This window comes from Nyctereutes procyonoides, unplaced genomic scaffold (genome assembly GCF_905146905.1).
Source record: "Nyctereutes procyonoides isolate TBG_1078 unplaced genomic scaffold, NYPRO_anot_genome, whole genome shotgun sequence".
NCBI classification, from domain to species: domain Eukaryota; kingdom Metazoa; phylum Chordata; class Mammalia; order Carnivora; family Canidae; genus Nyctereutes; species Nyctereutes procyonoides.
In genome coordinates, this window is record NW_026575131.1 from 55,871,639 (window position 1) to 55,885,351 (window position 13,713).

Sequence of the window (13,713 nt, forward strand, 5' to 3'; positions counted from 1 at the left end):
TTAAGGAGGGCACAGGACAGACAGAGGTGCCCGTGCTCCAGGGGTGGCCTCGGGAGGTCCCCTGTCTGCACTGGGCCTCGAGTCCCAGACCCTGGTGCACACCCCAGGCCAGGATCCCATGTGCTGCCTGATAGGGCCTGTCTCTGTCCCCATGTACCTGCCTGGCATCTGCCCCCTGGGCCGCCAGAAGGCAGCGTGCTTGTCAGCCTTGGTCACTGTATGTCCCTGGCACGCAGCAGGTGTTCAGTCAGTGTTCGTGGGCGTGCACTTTACCATCCAGGCTTCGACCTGCAGGAGCGATGGAACCCCACCTCTCTGCAAGGTGTGTGTGGGCGGTGGCCCAGCTCCGGTCACCTGGAGCCAGTCATGGTGCCAACGCGACCCCATGTTCTCTGACATCTAGCCAGTAGCTTGAACTCGATGGCAGGGGGATTATTTATATTGTTCACATTGGGGAAGTGTGCAAACGCCACAGTTCTGGTGTTTGTCTCCTGAGAGCAGGTGGTTCATCCACGTGAGCGCACCATCCATGTGAGCAGATGAGAACCTTGCCTGGGGCGTCACTCTCACTGTGGTCCAGGGGCGCTTGCCAGCCTCCAGGGACGGGAGGGCCGCGTACAGGGAATCCAGCACCTGTGTGCTGGGAGCTGTGGCCATCCTGGGAGCAGAGCTCACAGCAGGAGTGGATGGGCGAGGCCTGGTGCGGGGGGTGCCACGGGGCTCACCCGCCTTGTCCCACCCTGTTGCTGCAGACGGTGACGCTAGGGCGAGCCCCGTTCCCCAGGCTCTGTCCTGGGTTGGAGCCTGGCCCTTGGTGCTGACCCCGCATGCCCCAAGGCTTTCCGTGTCCTTGTGTGAAAGTGGAGGCCACGGGCAGGGCGGGCCGCGGGACAGGGCCACCTGGGACCTCCAGGCAGAGCTGGGTAGAGAGCAGGGCAGGGTTTTCTGCACAGAGAATGTTGCTTCTTGCCCACGCTGGAGGCCAGGCAGCAGGGGGCCCTGTGTGCAGGCAGCGGGCCTCGGGGGGCACCAACCAGGCTTCCGTGCGGAGGAGGGCCGGGGCTGGGGGGGGGGGGCCTGCCTCGGTGCTGCCTCGGCTCTCAGGCTGCCCCAAGCGCCACTCCACCTCTCCACCGTCCACAGCCCTGAAATCTTCACCGTCCAAGAAGGGCCGTGGAGCCTTGCTGGCTGTCAAGCCCCTGGGACCCACAGCTGCCTTCTCGGCCAGCCAGATCCCCAGCGAGCGGGAGGACGCACAGTACGACCTCCGGGGGGCCCGCAGCTACCCCACGCTGGAGGACGAAGGTGACTGGGTGCTTTGGTGATGGGAGAGATAAGGGGGCTGCTGGGGACAGGTGCTGTCCCTGGGGCTAAGGGACAGTGTGAGGAAGGGTTTACTGAGGCTGGCTACCTGGACGGGAGGGGCCTGGGTCACAGTCACCCCCAGCCCAGCCAAAGATCTGCGGCCTCGTGGGGAGGGGGAGCAGCTGAGACTGCCACAGGGAAAGCTAAACAGAGAAGGTGCCACTGGGGAGGTGACCCACCCCATCACCAGACACCCGGAGACCTAGAGGCATGAAGCATTTGATGGAATTGGGCGTGATGTTTTGGAAGGTCCCCCCAGTTCCCAGGGTTAAAGAGTCAAAGATTCCAGGCACGAAGGGGCTGGGTGGAATAGCATAAAGGAAGGGAGAAACCGCACATGCAGAGGCCCTGGGGCTGCTGTGTTGGAGGGACAGCAGGACACCTGTGTGGTTGGAGCAAAGTCAGGGAAGGAGAGAGGGAGGAAGTGGGCCTCCAGCAGGACCTGTGGGCCTGAGGAGGGTTTCGATTGCAGTTTGAGAGTAGTGGGCTACCGAAACCTTGGTGCCGACAGTAAATTCAAGCGTATTTGTCCTCTTAAAGCTGCCAAGCAGAATGGAGTGTTGGGTGGCAGGTGGGGCGGGGCACGGGCTGCTGAAGGTGAGCCAAGCTGCAGGTGGAGCCAGAGGCCTGGGAGGGCTGCTGAGGGGGCCTGGCTGCCGCAGCGCCCACAACCTCCTCCCCACAGGTCGGCCCGACCTCCTGCCCTGCACGCCGCCGTCTTTTGAGGAGGCCACCACCGCCTCCATCGCTACAACCCTGTCCTCCACGTCTCTCTCCATCCCGGAGCGGTCTCCCTCGGAGTCATCAGAGCAGCCTCGGTACCGGTGAGGAGCCTGGGGCCTCTCCCTCCGTGAGGCAGGGGTGGGGAGTGCGCATCCTCCGCGGGAGGGGCGGGGCGGGCGGCCTCCCCCACCTGATCCACCTGCTTGCGTCTTTCTGCAGGAGGCGCACACAGTCTTCAGGACCCGATGGCCGGTGAGCTGAGACCCCAGCTTCCCCCCCAGACCCTGACCCCCCCCCAGTCCGGCCTCCCCTGAGGCACCCCTGCACTTTCCCACCCAGAGTCCCGCCTCTCTGGCCACTCCCCTGGGCACAGCTTTAAGTTAGACTCTAGAATGTCACAGAATCTTGAGTTACTTTGTGGTCCTCTCCACACAGACTCCCAGAGGGGCCAGAGGACCCCTCCCCTGAACCTGCTTGTTGATCCTTTTTTTAATCATTATTACATATTTTTATTCTAAGTGGTACAAAAGACAATATATTGAAACTCCTCCCCCTGCCCCGTGCCCCTTCCCCTCCCTGGGAGCAGTCCCTGGATGGGTTTTTTATTTTTCTAGAAATATTTTATGACTGTACAAGAAAACAAACCTACAGGCCTGTTTCTGCCTCTGGTCTTGACACCAGCACAGCTCTCTGCCCCTGCAGGCCTCTTGCTTTGTGCACTTAGCAGATAAAGGTCATCTGTGAGCTGGGGGGAGCGCCTGCGGGTTCCGTCTGACGGAATGTAGCCTGCCCTCGGGGGCACTTCGGTGATTGCACTTGCCTGATCTTGCCATCGCGACCACAGTGAATAGGGCTTGCTTTCCTTAGTTTTGGGGCAATTATTCCGGCCATTAAAAAAAAAGTTACAGCACAAGGCACATTTGGCAGAATGCACTTCTCTCTCCTGCTGCTTGCTCCCACCTCAGCGACCTTTCTGCTCTCTGATGCTGCCATCCATCCAGAGAGCTTCTGCATGCCTGGCTGCCGGAATGTTCTGACCCACCTGCATCAGGGGCCTGGACCTTGAAAGCCCTGGAGCCACCCCACCCCCAGTCCAGGCCCCAGGCCCATGTGCAGCTTCCCCCTGGGAGGTTGAGCAGGATCCCACCCTATGCATTATGCCCCTGCTGGTACCAGAGTCACAAGATGGTCTCAGGTGGACAACCAGTCCCTGCCCCCATTGCAGACCCTAGGTGGGCATGACACCCACAGGACCAGGGGTGAGCTGGACCAGCCCAGGGCACTGGTCAGATGGCACCCAGAGAGAGCACCCCATGGAGGCCCCCCGGCTTCCCACCAGGGCTGGAGATCTGAGCTGGCCTGGAGCTTGCCCCTGGGGGCAGAGTTAGGGTGAGGAGAGAGAGTGAGGTGCAGTTTCCCACTGCCTCCAGGCCCCAGGAGGAGACACATGCAGAGGAGGACCTGCAGCAGATCACGGTGCAGGTGGAGCCCGCGTGCAGCGTGGAGATCGTGGTCCCCACAGAAGAGGACGCGGGGTGAGTGTCGCATCGCCCGACCCCTGCACCATGCGCTCGGTCCAATCCGACTGGCTAAGCGCAGTCACGTGGCCAGCTGGCAGCAAGGCAGGCTGGGGGATGTAGTCCAGCTTGTGGACGGGGTGGGGGAGCCGAAGCGGGGAGAGCCTGGGAATGGGGCCTCCCACTGGAAAGGGGCGGTACAGGGCGTGGGAACCAGGCAGTCTGTGCAGGGGCCCTGGGGGGCCTCGGATCTCCCGGGGTTCCTCACCCTTTCTGCCCTGAGCCCCAGGTTGCGGGAGGGGGCTTTCCGGTTCCCCAGGAAGCCCCTGGATGCAGCCCCCTGCCCCGGGTGTATGTTCCTATGTCCGCTGCTTCTGCTCCTGCGGAGCACCTGCCTTCCCGCTCCTGGTTCCTCTCCGATCGGGCCTTTCCCTCAACGGGGAGGCGCCTGCGGCCGCCCCTTCTCATGGATTCACGTGGGGCAGTTCTCTACCGGCTCCTTGATCCGGGGCAGTGGCTCTCAGCCACCGGGAGTGACCCTGCCCCCCAACCCCAGGGACACCTGTGGCGGTCAGCCCCACCCCCCGTGTGCCGGGGGGGACACCCTGCTGTAGGGTTTTAGAAGTGTCTCTCAACTTCCCAGGATTTGAAGACCTGTTTATATTTTCAGGGCTGATTTCTATACGTCTTTATTTATTTTTTTTTAAAGATTTATTTATTTATTTATTTATGATAGACATAGAGAGAGAGAGAGGCAGAGACACAGGAGGAGGGAGAAGCAGGCTCCATGCCAGGAGCCCGACGCGGGACTCGATCCCGGGACTCCAAGATCGCGCCCTGGGCCAAAGGCAGGCGCCAAACCCCTGAGCCACCCAGGGATCCCCCTATACGTCTTTAGTTATAAGTTGAAGAAAGCGGCTTTAAAGAAATCACATATATTTTGAAAACAGATTAAAACCTTCATAATTGAATACAAAACTTATCTTTTTTTATTAAAGGATTTTATTTATTTATCCGTGAGAGACAGAAAAAGAGAAAGAGGCAGAGACACAGGCAGTGGGAAAAGCAGGCTCCCTCCAGGGACCCCGACATGGGATTGGATCCCAGGACCCCAGGATCATGCCCTGAGCCAAAGACAGATGCTCAACCGCTGAGCCACCCGGGCGTCCCCAAAATTTATCTTTCTATTTTATTTTATTTTTTTAAAAGATTTTATTTATTTATTCATGAGAGACAGAGAGAGAGGAAGAAGCAGGCTCCCTGGAGGAAGCCAGAGGTGGGACTCGATCCCAGGACTCCAGGATCATGTCCTTGGCCGAAGGCAGGCTCTAAACTGCTGAGCCACCCAGGGATCCCCAAAGTTTATCATTTTAAAGATATTATTTTTTTATTCAAGAGAGACAAGCGGGGGGGGGGGGCGGGCAGAGGGGAGAATCAGACTTCCCGCCGAGCAGGGAGCTGGAGGGAAGGATGTGGGACTCAACACCAGGACCGCAGGATCCTGACCTGCTTCACCGACTGAGCCTCCCAGGTGCCCCCAAATCAGTGGGCATGTGGGAGAAACGTGTTTTCTGTGGAGGGAAGGAACGTTCTGTGTCCCGTGTATTGATTGAGGCATCTAGTTGCCTTATGTCCTTGTTCGGTTTGGTTCTGTGTTTGCTTTGTTATCAAATTCTTCTTGCTTCCATTGTTGATTTCTGCTTCACCTGCTTCTAAAATTTCTCTTCTTTTCAAGACCCCTTACTTAGCGTTCACACACACTCCCCGCCTGTGCGTTGCCATCAAGAATTACTTTGCAGACACCCAGACAGACGCCCGCGTGCACACACAGCGGTTTCTGCCACCAGCCACTTTTTCCCATTAACTGAATTCCTGCCGTGTGACACATCTCTCTGTCTTTGCCCCCAAAACAGCCTACCATCCCACGTGGCTGGAGAGCCAGCTCCCCCTGGTTATAGGTGCCCCTCCCATCTCAGAGCTGTGCATTTTGCTCATGAGATGAACTTGTGCCCCCAACCACCTGGCCACCAGGTGAGACCTAGGAGTCACCTCCCCTCCCATCTGGAGCCTGTTTCCGCAACTCGGGATACCTGGCTCTTTCAAGATCGCAAATGCTCAGTAAAGATTACAAAGGGGTTCTGACCTCAATGTGGGGTGGGTGCTAGGTGTCCCTCCTTTATAGGTGAGGCTACTTGAGGCTTAGGGTTGGGAAAGGACCTTCAGGGTCGCCAGGGGTGAGTGGTGAGGCCAGGACCTGCCCACCCGTGTGTGCTTGAGCAGCGGTCAGTAGAGGCTCACCTGTTAGTGGGTGGGCACATCCTCCCCACCTCGCCACAGAGGTATTTGGAGGTGGGGGGTGGGGGGGCAGTTATTTGGCTTCCTGAGTCTTTTGTCCCCATGATGACCTCCTGATGAGAGGGGAAGAGGCAGGTGCAGGCTGGGGCTGGTGTGGGTGCTGTCCGGAGCCCCGCCTCAGGACTCCCCTGTCCTTGTGTCCCCAGGGTGGAGGCTTCTCCAGCTCATGCCTGTGCGGCTGCCGAAGCAGAAACCACCAGCCAGGCCTCGGAGCCCGCCAGCCAGGCCTCGGATGAGGAGGATGCACCCGCCACAGACATCTACTTTGTAAGTCCCCCGCAGCTCCTTCCGTCACCAGACCCCTGACCAGACATACACTCCTGCAGTCACACTCACAGAGCACCCACGTGGACACAGTGCACTGACTGGTCAGCAGTCACATGCATACACTCTTGCACGCCCAGTGTGCCCTCACACACATTCACATCACATGCTCACATGGCATGGGAGCACCCTGCCTTCGCCATCCAGGCCAGGCCACTCCAAGACCAGAGAACAGCCCTGTCCCTCCTCCCCAGGCCTCGTGACCACCGCCAGGCAAAGCCCTAGCCATGCCACTGCGTCTCCCTAGGAAACATCTGGAGTCCTCAAGCTGTGTGCCCCACCGGGCCAGCCTCTGAGGGCTGCAAACCATGTGGATCTTCTCCCGCTGGGTGGTGGGCACAGCTAGGTGGGTTCTGTTCTCAAGGATGCAAGGGAATTGTGGCGAGGGGTAGGTGTGCTTCACGCTGCCAACCTCACTGGCTGAGGACTCATGGCTGCTCCTGGATGGGGCGGGGTCTGTGGGAGCAAGAAGAGGCCCTCCCCCAGGGACCTGGGACCTCTCTTCCAGAGCAGGGGGTCGCCTCCCCCCCTCTGCATCTCCCACAGGCAAACAGCTGGGCCAGGAGCCTGGGTGAGGTGGGTGCTGGGCAGCCAGGTAGCCTGCAAAGTCCAGTCCAATGACACCCCCGCCCCCGCCCCAGTGGGTCCTGGGGCTGCCTTCCTCAGGCAGCCCTACTGAGGGGTCAGGTCAGAAGGCCTTATGCAATGAGGGGGACTGCCTCTCCTCCTCCCAGACCTTCGATCTTGTTGGCCAGTGAGCTGGGGGCCTGCTGCTGCTGCTGCTGCTGCTGTGTAGCTAACACCACCCTGCTCTGTCTTGGGGCCTCCGTCGGGCCTGGAGAAGGAACAGGTGCACTGTCTGTGCGTCCACATACCCGCCGTCATATCCCCATCCCTGGAGGCTTGGTTTGTGTCCCATCCTGTGGACCGGTGTGTGAGGTGGCCCCAGGGGGCCATGTCCTATGTGTGTGTCTGGGTCCTGACACCCAAGTGGGCGGCCAGGCCCTGTGGGCAGCAGAGAAGGTATCGGGCTGCTGTGGGACCCCCGCCACCCTGAAACTCACCTCCTGCTTGGCCATCGGCTTACCTGCCCTGCCCAGCACCCTCCCCACCTAACCGTCCCCTGGATTCCTGTTGCCTCATCCTGTCCTCTGTTTGCTTCTTCCCCCGCCCGCCCGGCCCACCCAGTTCACCGATGGGAGGTACTGGATTTACTCTCCCCGGCATCGCCGACTGCGGGCCGTGACGCTGAGCTCCTCAGGGACTGTAAGTGACCACAGCAGGCCTCCAGGGAGCCCAGCCCCTGTCCCACCACCCTGGGCAGCAGGGAGCAGCAAGTCCTGGCTGTCCCTCGTCCTCTGAGAAGGGACTTGGGGAAATAATCACCACGACTGAAGCCGGTCATGTGTCCCCAGTGATGTCACCTAGGTCCCTCTGAGGTGGGCATTGCTAGGCCTGTAGGCACACAGCCAGGGCTAAGGGGACTTGTCTGTAGTGGTGGGGTCTGCATCTGACCCCAGGCCCTGGCTGTCTCTGCCCCCTCCCCAGGCTGCCTAAGTCAGGGACAAGTCGGTAGACACTTGTCTAATATTCAGACCTGGCTGCCAGTGGCTCCCCAAGGGGCATCTGCCCTGCAGAAGCGGGCGGTCATGTGGGTCAGCAAAGGGACTTCAAAGCCAAGCTCTTTGCTGCAGGAGAGAGGAGGTGGTATCTCCATACCTACTTGATAGTAGAGAAACCATGGGCTCAGCTCCCCAGGAAGCCCACAAGAGGGCACAGTTCAGATAACATCTGGGTCCAAATTCCCAAGCAGCCCCTGTGTCTAGTAGACACCTATTGTGCTTGGGACACTGTGGGTATCGTGTAGCCATGGTATTATCAGGACCTGTTACTGTCGTCATGAGCAATAAATGAGGGGCCCAGAGAGGCCTAGGAATCTGCCCTGAGCCACACAGCACTCAAGCAGGCAAAACAAGTTGAATACCTGAAGTAGGAATTTCTGTTCTCAAGATGAGGCCCCTCAGAGGCTCCCATCTCCTACCCTAAATGCCTCTGAGCGTCAGTGGGTGTCCAGCACTGCCGAGCAAACCCAAGAAGTGGAAACCACTTCCCCAGACCTTCCTGCCATGCTGTGTCCTGCTGAGACAGGGATTCCACACCCCAAAGATGATCCAAGAGCTGGGGACACAGAGCAGGCCCTGAGGCCCCCTGGGGAAGTGATTTGCAGAGGCTGCCTGGAGAGGGATTGACCCGGACCAGGAAACACTCAGGATGTGGGGAGGCGGGAAGAGGAGGGGGGCTCCATAGAGGGCACAACAGAACCAAGTGTGAGGGCTAGGTGAGTGGGCACAGACCCTAGGGCCTGAGGAGGATGTGTCTTTGGCCCCACTTCAGTGGGGTCATCGCAGAGTTCTGGATCCTGCTGCCCACGATCCCTCGTTCCCCTGAGGCCAGCTCTTTGCAGAGTTCAGATGGAGATTCTTTTGTCCCACATTCTTGTCCTAGAGGGGCAGCTGCCCTGGCATCAAATGTGTGCTGCAGCTGCCCTGTGTTGGACACGGCATGAGCAGCCCCAAAAGAGGCCTCGCCCCATGCTCCCAGACTACCGGTTCCGGCCGGCTGGGGTGGGGGCCAGGCGGGGTGTGCTGTGACCACCAAGCGGTGAGCAGGGCCTATGCGCCTCTGTGCCAGGCTGCCCGCTGATGGACGGCCTTCAGGGGGCATGTGGCCCTGGGCCAGGTGCCTGGTGCCAGTGCCGGTGGTCTGGCCTGTGAGGGCAGGTTCTGCAGCCAGAGCTGTAGGGGGGCAGGATGGAGGGGGCACAGAGGTGGGGAGAGGCAGCGGGGGCCCTGAGGGGCAGCAAGGTCAGGGGGGTCCTGGGTTCACCCAGAGAGCCTGGAGGTCGCGTGCTCGTACTTGTCCTTCAGGAGGCTCTGAAGAAGCCGCCCCTGCAGAGCTGAGGCTCGTGCTTGTGACCCGACCGAGGAGGGGCAGGTCTGGGGGCTCTTCGGGTTGTGGCCTCCGCGGGTTTAGCCAGGGCAGAGGTGGAGCAAGGGCGCTGCAGACTGGGGGGTGGGGATCCCCAGGAAAGAGGAGGAAGAGGGAGAAGGGATCTGCAGGGGTTCTGGTGCTGAGAACAGACCCAGGAGGGACAGGTGTGGGTGCCGGAGGAAGGTGCGCCCCCCCCTCCCCCCCGCCTGACCCAGAACGGGGACGGACCCCTCCCCTGACAGCCGGGAGAAGAGCAGCCCACCCCCTGTGGCTGGCTCTCTGGGTGGCCCGCGCCTCGGTCTCCCCCTCTCCCGCCCCCAACATGAGGAAATGGGCTCCACCTGCAACCCGACTGCCCTCATCACCCAGGACCCTCGGTGGAGGGGTCTCGGGGCCCTGCTCCAGCAGGCAGCCCCGGTGGCCACACAGCAGGCAGGACCCGAGGCTGGGGTGCCCCCCCCCGGGGCGGGGGCTGAGCAGGGGGAGGGGACAGGGACAGCAAGCAAAGGCAAAGGCCCCCCCCACAGCTCCGCTGCACCCCGTGCTCTGCTTCCTGCCGCCCGCCCCGCGCTGCCGCCGCTCCACCGGCCCGGAGCCGTCCGGGTGGGGGGAGGGCCTGCCGGGGCCAGGGGCTGAGCCGCCGCCTCGTCGTCCGCGTTGGGGTCCGCCTCCTTTATTTCTGTTTCTTCCTTCCTCCCTGTCGCCTCTGTCGCGCCTCCTCGCACCCCTGCTCTTCTGCGCCCTTCCTGCACGTGCGCCCGCCCGCCCAGCCCACCGATGAGAGGAGCTGGGTGTACTCCCCGCTTCACTATAGCGCGCACGCCCACCCAGCCTCCGACGGCGAGAGCGACACCGTAAGTGCGCCCCGCTCGGCCTCGGGCCAGCGCACGGCCTGCCCGGCCCGCCTGGCCACCTGAGCCCGCCTGGCCCCGCCTGGCCCCGCCTGGCCCCACCTGGCCCCACCTGGCCCCGCCTGAACCCGCCTGACCCCGCCTGGCCGCCTGGCCCTACCTAACCCCACCTGGCCCCACCTGGTCCCACCTGGCCCCGCCTGAACCCGCCTGCCCACCTGGCCACCTGCCCAGGACCAAGGGGGAGACAGCGGGCAGGGGGCGGGGCAGCAGCTGGGGGTCCCGCCCCGCCCCTCCGCCCCTCAGCCACCCCCTTGCCTTCCGCAGTAATTTCTATGCAGTCACCGACCCGGAGCCGAGCGCCCACCGCCGCCCCGGCTGCTCCCCGGAGGCCCGCCCGCAGGACCTGGCTGCACGCCGGCCGCCGCCGCCGCTCCCGTCAACTACCTATGCCTGTGAGACTGTGAACCTCCCTGAGTGTCCGATCATGTATTTATTTTGGGTCCTTACTCTTTGCACAAAGACGGCAGCACACATGTGCTTTTTTAGAAAAAGATAAAAAAAAAAAAAAAAAAAAGGACGTGTCGCGGGAAAAGAAGAAAGTCCACTGCACTTTGTGGTTCTTTGCTGTGCTTGCATGTGTCTCCCGGAGGGAACAAGGCCTGTGGGCTCGGGGTGCCGTGCCCCCGGGGCCGGGCCCCCCCGGCTGAAATCCACACTCCGAGGCTCTGTCTCTCTCCACTTGGACGGGATGCGGAGGAAGGAAGGGCCCCACCTGCAGCCCATGGGCTCAGGTTTCCGGGCCAGGCACTGGACATCCGACCGTGGGAGGTGGCTGACCAGTGGTCCGGGGGCGACTCTCCACCCTGCCGAAGCCTGTAACCTCTACGAGTCTGTTTCCGACCACCTCACCTGCCAGGTGACTCATGAGCAGTATGGCCGGGGGCCACCCCTCTCGCCGGAGCTCAGGACTGTGGGCCTGTCTGTGCTCCCGGCGTGGCCCGCTCAGTGTCTGGCAGAGGGCCTGAGCCGGGGAGGCGCGCTGGGCCCTCAGGCCGTGGGACTTGCCGAGAGCCGGTCCTGGAGCAGGGGCCCTCCCGTGCTCACGCTGCTCGGCTGTCCAGTAAGAGATGCTCCTCCAGGCCTGGGATGGGCTTTGGGCTTTCTCTTTAAGATGCTGACATGAACGCAAGTTAAAGGATAGGAGACAAAATTCCTCACGAAAAATAAATTTTTTTTCCGGTTTGTTGTCCTCAGCAGGGGCAGCCCCCCCCCCACTTTGGGCTCAGAGAGCTCACCGTGTCACTGTGGGCGCCAACAGCATGGCAGTGTCCATCCTGTCCCCACAGAAATGCACTCCCGCCTCCTGAGAGGTGGCATGGTGGGGATGGTCTCCCCCTAACCGCTCTGCCCCCCACTGGCTTGCTTGGGAGGAGCTGGGAGCTGGCTTGGAGCAGAAGCTGTGCCTTCTGGAAGAATTTCTCCCGGCCCTTGCCTTCCTGGTGGAAAACCTACTGATCCAGGAGATAGATTTTCCGTGTCCCTCATCTCCCCTCGCCTGGCTCTCTTCTTGCGCCTGGAGGGAGCCTGTTGGCCTGGCTGCCATCGGTCCAGAGCTGCCAGGGAATGTGCCAGCGTGCGGCCCTGAGAGAAGGCAATCCTGAGAGGATCCGTCAGAACAAGCCCGTGGGTGTCCCCGATTAGAAGCAAAGTGATGTCCTCCCCCTCTTGCCCAAGGAGCCTTTGTCCAGAGGCAGAAAGCGTCCTCACCTGGATTTCAGATCAGCATCTCTGCAGGTGCCCTGGCTGCATGCTGGGAGTTGTCAGCCCATCCCTACCCTTTCTCGCCAAGGAAGGTGGCGACTGAGCAGACGGAGGTCTGAAGGGGTATCTCAGGCCTTGGTGACTGACAGGGACAACTATGTCACCCAAAAGCCGGCATTGGGAGTCCCCTCCCAGCCCCCAAAGGTCGGATGTTCAGGCACATTGTGAGTTCTGTGGGGATGACCAGAGCAGCAGGCACAGTCCTCGTGGAGCGGTGTGCCCTGGACACAGGACGCTGACAGCCACCTGGAGCTTTAGGAGACAGGAGGGGAGCCCTGCTTGTCCCCGCGGGCTTTCCTAATTGAATCACGAAACAAAGGCATCACTTAGATGCTGACACTTGAGAGAAATTTGCAAGCGTCCTGGATATCATGATGTTTCTATTTTTGTGTTAGGTCCCAGAGACCCCTTTGGAGACCTGTTTTGTGTTGGTTGCTTTCTTTGTCCCTTTTCAGAGAACTGTCACGTGGATGCTAAACGTGGTCTGCACACTGTGCCGGTGGGAGTGTTTGCTTATTATGTTCCGGGGGTGGGGGGTGGGGGGCAGGAAGGCAAGACCTTATTTATAATGTGTAGCAAATTCAGGGCCTTTCCCAGGCTCCGCCCCCCACCCCCCTTCCCCATCCCAGGAAGGCCCTGGACCCACCCAGCTGTGCCCACCCCCAGCATAGAAATCTGAGTTCCTTTGTGGCTCGTCCCCAATGACTGCTGTCCCTGAGATGGCTGCTGTCCCTGAGAGAGGAGAGCCTGGGCACTGTCTGGATTGCTGTGCTGTGAAAACAAAAGGCATTTCCTGAGACTGACAAGGTGCAACTTCCTGAGAGCCCCTGCCAGCCTCCAGCCTCCGGCCTCCCGCCTCCCGCCTCCCCTCGCCCCTCCCTCCACCACTTGGCTCAGTGCAATACTCCCGGTGGGGTCCCTTGCCATGGTACTGTCGCTGCAGCCCCTCGGTCTGCTCCCTGGGCCAGCGCCCTCCACCGCCTTTTCTCTGGTGGCTCAGTTGCATTGCCTGTCCCCGCCCCCAATGTCGTTTTTATGGTCGAACTGATTTCAACACAATGAAACTGCAAACCTCGTGTGTCTTAATTCTCTCTGGGGGTTCTGTGTGCTCAGCCCCCGTGGTCTGGGGTGTGACAATCCGGAGCGCGGCCTCATCAGGCACAGAACGCCGTCTCTTTCAAACCCAGAGCCATGGGCACCTCTGTAACTGTGCAGTCCTGCTGGCCCCAAATAACATATGCAGCCCCCGGCCCCTATCCTCCCTACCGCCCCTCCTCCTTTTTACGTTGAAGAGTTCTCTCTAATAAAATCGGGTAATAAGCATCACCCTCTCTCTGCCTCCGTACGTTCTGGTGGTTGGCTGGGGAATTTAAGGACTGACTTTGAAGGAGAACAGAAAGAAACTTTGGTCAGATTTAAAATAACAGGACCGGGGATCCCTGGGTGGCTCAGCGGTTTGGCGCCTGCCTCTGGCCCAGGGTGCGATCCTGGGGTCCTGGGATCAAGTCCCACGTCGGGCTCCTGGCGGAGCCTGCTTTGCCCTCCTCCTGTGTCTCTGCCTCTCTCTCTCTCTCTCTCTCTCTAATATATATATATATAAATATATATATATATATATAAATATGTCTATCATGAATAAATAAATAAATCTTTAAAAAAAAGAAGCAATTAAAAATAAAAAAAATAACAGGACCTAATGCCTTAATAGCTGTGGCCTGCTTCGGGTTCCAGTTCAGCTCAGGAAACTGAAAAATTTCTGACAT

General features: G+C 60.3%; 1 protein-coding gene across 6 annotated transcripts in view; it reads left to right on the forward strand.

The window, feature by feature from the left end:
• PIP5K1C (phosphatidylinositol-4-phosphate 5-kinase type 1 gamma) overlaps positions 1–13,276 on the forward strand; it is a 50,595-nt gene extending 37,319 nt beyond the window's left edge. For 3 of the 6 annotated variants that reach the window (XM_055342997.1, XM_055343000.1, XM_055343002.1), the window contains exons 12-17: positions 1,144–1,305; positions 2,051–2,189; positions 2,308–2,340; positions 3,519–3,623; positions 6,107–6,227; positions 7,473–9,070. In XM_055342997.1, coding sequence (XP_055198972.1) covers positions 1,144–1,305; positions 2,051–2,189; positions 2,308–2,340; positions 3,519–3,623; positions 6,107–6,227; positions 7,473–7,646 — 734 coding nt within the window. In that variant the 3' untranslated portion in view covers positions 7,647–9,070. Of the gene's footprint in view, positions 1–1,143; positions 1,306–2,050; positions 2,190–2,307; positions 2,341–3,518; positions 3,624–6,106; positions 6,228–7,472; positions 9,071–10,045; positions 10,130–10,453 lie in introns of those variants that run through there. The other 3 variants (XM_055342998.1, XM_055342999.1, XM_055343003.1) reach the window with 3 other exon arrangements.
• Positions 13,277–13,713: the final 437 nt, after the last annotated feature.